At 34.5% G+C, this 6000-nt stretch overlaps 1 protein-coding gene across 3 annotated transcripts in view; it reads right to left on the bottom strand.

Annotated features, from left to right (window-relative positions):
• Window positions 1-229: 229 nt before the first annotated feature.
• BZW2 (basic leucine zipper and W2 domains 2) overlaps window positions 230-6000 on the bottom strand; it is a 63732-nt gene continuing 57961 nt past the window's right edge. For 2 of the 3 annotated variants that reach the window (XM_017526914.2, XM_017526911.1), the window contains exons 11-12: window positions 1815-1937; window positions 230-690 (exon numbers count right to left, since the gene is read on the bottom strand). In XM_017526914.2, the coding sequence (XP_017382403.1) occupies window positions 662-690; window positions 1815-1937 (152 nt within the window). In that variant the 3' untranslated portion in view covers window positions 230-661. The remainder of the gene's footprint in view (window positions 691-1814; window positions 1938-6000) is intronic. The other variant, XM_017526913.2, reaches the window with a different exon arrangement.

Raw genomic sequence — 6000 nt, 5'->3', positions numbered from 1 at the left:
CTTAATTAATAATATAACCATGGTATTATCAATAAGACCAACGTGCATGGATTTTGGGGTTAATTTCTCCTTCACCATGACTCGTGAAATGAGAGAAACAGAATAGTTTTAGTAGGTGACAAGAAATATAACCATTCAATATTGTGGATGAGAAGAGAAAAAACACTGAAATACCACCTGTGTAAGAAGTCATATACAAGAAAGAAATAAAAGCTCTGACAATATGAGCCCAGATTTTAAAAAAGCCATTTATTTAAAAAAACTGGTTTGTCAAATCACATACACGAGCAGATACACAACTACCAAAGTGGCCTGTAATAGACACCAGTGGGGCGATCACCACACAGTACCTGAAAAATACAGCTAAAAAAAGAGGAGTCTGTTGAGTATTTCAGATTCCTACTTGACTCCTTGTTGAATGGCTTTAAGTTAGCATATAGTGAGTGAGAGGTAGAGTCCCAAGTATAATAGCTGATGCCTCAGGGCTCCATTTAAAAACAAAACAAAAACAAAACCATTTCCCCCTCTGCACAAGGGATGCCTATCCTATTATTTTTTTTCCTTTGCAAAAACAGAAGCCAAGTTTCTCTTCCCAAATGGTTCAGCATTCCCAATCAAAAAGTGGTGTGTGGTAACCTAGGTATTGTGCTTGTTGAGTCATTTAATTCTCTTCACCTTCTGATTCAGATTCTAGGAGAGAAGAAAGAAAGAAGTTAGGTATTTCCGCCCCCCCCCCCCCCCCCCCCCCCCCCCCCGCCATTCCTCTAATTAAGGTCATGAGTTTCTACAGTCACCAACTCAGAAACCTGCCATTACCCCAGCATATTTTTACCCTAGGCACCCCTTATAAGGTAAAACAGTCACATGAGAACAGATAGCAAACTCTTGCTCTTTTCTGCTTTAGGTAAATTTTGCCTGTCTAAAAATGCAACATGCATATATATATACAAATATTTAACATATAATATCAAATACATAAATGTATATATTACATATATTAAATGTATACATATAAATAAAATTTGAATATATTTGAGTATATATAAAATTGAACAATATAACTTTTCTTCTTTGGATTACCTAAGATAAACTTTTTATTCTTAATCGAATTCACTCTTTTTATTGACTGATTGATTGATTGAGATGGAGTCTTGTTCTGTTGCCAGGCTGGAGTGCAGTGGCACGATCTTGGCTCACTGCAACCTCCACCTCCTGGGTTCAAAAGATACTCCTGCCTCAGCCTCCTGCATGGCTGGGATCACAGGTGTGTGCCATCATGCCCCACTGATTTTTTGTATTTTCAGTAGAGATGGGGTTTCACCATGTTGGCCAGGATGGGACGTCGTGATCCACCTCCATTGCCCTCCCAAAGTGCTGGGATTACAGGCACGAGCCACCATGCCCGGCCCTGAATTCACTCTTATCCATTATTAGTCTTCTACCTTGTATTTCCATTATTTAAAATTGCCAGTTAAATGGTAAAGGTGTCATAAAAATCTATAGAGTTTCATAATATGTGATTAAGCTAAATGTATTTTTCTCCTTTTACATCTATTGATAGTTTCTTATTTTCCTCCATCAGAGTAGATAATTCAAACATTTCATTTCTTTTTCTTTTTTTTTCAACATGTAGAAATTTTTATAGCCATGATTTCAGAAAGCAGAGCTAAGATGTCAGCAAAAGGTTTGATACAGAAGATACCTCAATAATTTTAGTTTTAGGAAAGCAAGTAAAATCTGTGGAAGAGGTAAATATTTTGATGGATAATGAGACAGCGTTTAAAGGCCATCAAAATTTTTAAACAGAATCATACCTTCTTCTGCATTTTGTAACCACTCAACAAATTTCTTCATCTGGTCAAGAAAAACACTTTTGCCTTTAGCAACATGTGCTTCCTTATACCATTTCAGTATTGCTTCTTCGCTCAGTACATCAGCTGCAATTTTAAATCAAAATTCCAAAGTTACTATACAAATGTCAAGTTTTAAAACAACTTCATGTTTCCTCTACTACATTAAGAGAAAACAGATATATTAGCTAGGTTTCCTTCAGGTTTTAAAGAAAAAATAAACTATTTTTTGTCCAAAACTCTAAATCCACAAATGTGCTTGGATATTCTCAAGATACCATTAATTGAGGGTATTTAATGTTAAGAATAGGAAGGAGAATATAAAAATGAGTGTACATATTCTCCCAATGTTCTGATGGGTTGTTCTAACATTCTTCTAATGTTCTAATGTTCCAGTGTTTCCATAGGTTGTTGTTTGGGAATTTGTAGTGGGAAACAAGACAAAAAACAGGTATAAAGGATATATTATTGTTCCCGAGAAGGGCTCAATTCATTACAAATACTGCTGAAGCTGTACAATGTTAATAAATTACTCTAAAATATAATTTCAACTTATGAAAATGACAGAAACAATTTAATATTGTTTTCATTTAAAACATCACTGACATTTTCATAACAAATATTGGCTTTTTTTCTTTTCAAAGAATTATTGGCTCTTGTAAAATGTTCTTGAGTTAAATTGAAGAGACTGAGCTGACTAAAATGAACATAATTTGTTTATGAAAATGAAAGTTTTTTTTAAACCTGTTTATTATTATCATTAAAAACACTACATTTTGCAAAGGAAGCAAAGAAGTCTACATTTACTTATAGAGACTGGATGCAAAAACAACAATCGGGAGTCCTACAGAATACTCTTAGCTTCTAGTTATTTTAGCTCTTTGTTTCCAGCTTTGCACTGAGATGAAAGAAATTTCTACCAGCCATCAGAGCCTAATTGTCATAAAGTTGAGGAGCAGGCAGTTGTATCCTGAGGAAGTGATCTGTTATTGTATAAGACTGCCTTGCAGAGGCTTTTCGAGAACATTAACAGGGATTTTAAAAGTCCCTTTTATATAATTTGTGAATTATCTTTAAGATGCTTGTGATTAGACCAGTAATTATCAAACTGTTTTGATCATGTCTTCCTGCCTTTAGGATAATTTTAAGCACATACACCCAATATATGGATATTTTTGAGTTTATAAATCATATTCATGTACTATTGAACTATCATTATTAATATTCTAAACAAACAATATAATTTAAAAATGTTACAAACATGGAAAAGAGAATTGTTTTTTTCTCCACACCTTAATGGATTGAGGATGATACAAAGTACAGGTTGGAAAGATGATGTATCTGCAGTTTAGTGATATTATTTGTCTGAGTTTTTCTTTTGAAAGTTAAGAGCTCATTCCTGTGTTTTATTGCCCCACAGAGGCTGAACGAGACCATGCAACTACTAAAACGCATGTCAATGTCAGTGCTTGTGAAAAGCACACTAAATGATAGGTAAAACCAATCAAATGCATTGTTTATTGCAAATCTTGTGCCTTGATATTCTTAAGTTACCATTAGTTGAGAATATTTAATGTTAAAAATAGAAAGGGGAATTTAAAGTAAGAGTCTACAAAGTAACCGTGCAATGTTGAGTTCTTAGAAGAACCCAAGTTGGTAATGACTACTTGCTGAAAGATCAAACTTCTGATACCCAAGAATTATTAATTAAACGCTACTGCAGTATCTACACAGAGCACCTTATGAGGCAAAGCATGAACATCAAAGAGTTTAAGAAGAAATTCAACTTCTATTTAGTGAAAGGAAAAGTCTGAAAAGGAAGGAATCCCTTGAAGGACAAAGAATCCAGACAATTTCTTCCCCCACTAAGGATAAAGCAGGAAAAACAGTAATTAAAACTGAGAAATCATTTTTGGTCGGATGTTCCATAAACACCTATTAGGAATATAGAATAGCACTAAAAGACAGTAAGAAAACAAAACATTGTATGATGGCTGGCACATAGAGATTAGAATATATGTTTTTCCCTTCTATCTGGCCAACTTCTTCCTGATGTTTGGTAAGATACATGCACCTCTTGAGAGCCTTCACTTGTCCCCCTCCAAATTAGCTTTGACAAGTTAGGTGCCCTTCCTCTGTTTTCCTCGGATACCCTCTTTGTGAGCCTTATTTCAGCAACTGACATGGTGAGTGCAATTCTTTGTTTTCTTCTACATTCTGAAATTCAGGAAGTCAAGGACTCTATTTTGTTCATCTCATTTCCAGCATTTAATGAAAGACCTGCCCTATAGTATCCATTCAACACATGTATAGTAAACAAATTTGTCATCTTAGCAAGAAAATACAAATATTTCTCAATTTGTAGAGTTCTAACATGTTCATGAGGATCCAGGAGAAAACATTGTAAAAGTGGCTTGAGAAATGCTGTATTTTAGGTCATGTTGGTTCTTTAGAAAGTTAGGCTATAACTATGTCACTTGAAACTTTTGAAATTCAGAAATTTTTTATTAGGAGTGTCACGTAGGGACACAAGTAAAAAATAATTTACCCTAAGAATGCTGGGAATTTATGCTCAGAAGGGCACTCACCTTTTTTTAGAACTAGAATAAAAAACTCCTTTTAGAAAAATTTGCATGCAGGATAGAATGTAACCTAAAAAATTTCTGCAAACAAGAAAACCCATGATAGAGATAACAGCACTTGACAAGGAAGTTTTCTACATTTTAGACCATGCTGAGTCTATGGCACTCGTTTTCAGGGAAAAAGGAAGTGAAAATTATTTTAAAAAGTCAATAATGTGATGCCTGAAAGTTAGCAATGGATTTACTCTTCCTTACTGCCTCAGAAATACACAAATCTAGATTTTAATACAGAAACAGAGTCTTTGCAAAATAACCAATTGCTACCTTTTTCTCTGCTATTATTTACTTTATTTGCTTTTATTTCACTGTTATTTATATAAAAGATTTATAAATCTTTCAATAATTATATTCACCTAAGTAATTAGGTTTGCCAGTGAGGACATTGCTAATCATATGCCCAAGTTTCTGTTATCCTTAAGTTCTGGACATGTTGGGAAAGGGGAGGGTTGTGTGTCTGTGTCTCTCTGTGTGTGTATGTGTGTGTGTGTGTGTGTGTGTGTGCACACGCGTGCTAAGAGAGATACAAAAATGAAAAATAAAAAGGAGAAACGGTTTCCATTACATTTTAAAAAACTGTTTTAGAGCACTATGTTTCTTATGACAAACTAAAGGAATCCACAGAAACTTGATAAAAGAAGCAGAAGACACTATTTCATATTTGTAATATGTGTATATGTACATGAAATCAAAGGTAAGTATAATCTTGAACATATTAGTGGAATTCATAGAGTCTGTTGCTTCTTGAATTCTATACACTTTACACCAGTCGTCCCGGTATAACAGCCACAATATCACCTTGGAAACTTGTTAAAATGCAAATTCTCAGGCCCAACTCTGGCCCTACTGAATCAGAATCCCTGGGATAGCTGTGTTTTATAACAAGCTCCCTGGGTAATTCTTAGGCATGTTAGGAAAGGAGAGCTTTAACACGCACTGATTATTACATCTTTCAGACATATAAAACACAGAATAAGAGCATCCAAATCTTTACAGAAACAAATCAAATACATATCTCCTGGTGCACAAAATAAGAGCAAAGGAAAAATCTGGCAAGAAAGAGAGAAGATGGTAAACACAGTTAACACAGCACTGCTCTTAATACTGGTACGGAACAACCATTCCTCAGGGATTCCATGTTCTCAAGAGAACATGTAATTATTTCACTTAGGAAAACAGACTATATATGTCATTTTGCGGAAAATAACAAAATTACCTAGAAAATGATATTTAAAATGTTAGCTCAGTGATATATTCTAGGTTTCCATTTTTTAAAAAGTTTCCCAATTTCATTACCAAAAATAAGGCAGAATTAAAACTGATGTTGACACTCACCGTTCCTGTGTTCCCTGGGGCCAAGTCACACTTGCCACAGACCTCACTAACTTTGGGTTATTTAAATGCTGATTACCAAATGAGTGGTAATAAGAGCTCATGCCTCTTCTTTTTTACTTCCTAGTACTCACTTCTTGAGTTATTTTGTAATTTCAGGTCATACTGACCCTTAGCAT

The sequence above is a fragment of the Cebus imitator genome, unplaced genomic scaffold, assembly GCF_001604975.1.
Source record: "Cebus imitator isolate Cc_AM_T3 unplaced genomic scaffold, Cebus_imitator-1.0 Scaffold45, whole genome shotgun sequence".
NCBI classification, from domain to species: Eukaryota; Metazoa; Chordata; class Mammalia; order Primates; family Cebidae; genus Cebus; species Cebus imitator.
The sequence above is the reverse complement of the archived record's forward strand: the minus strand, read 5'-3'. Positions and strand labels throughout refer to the sequence as shown.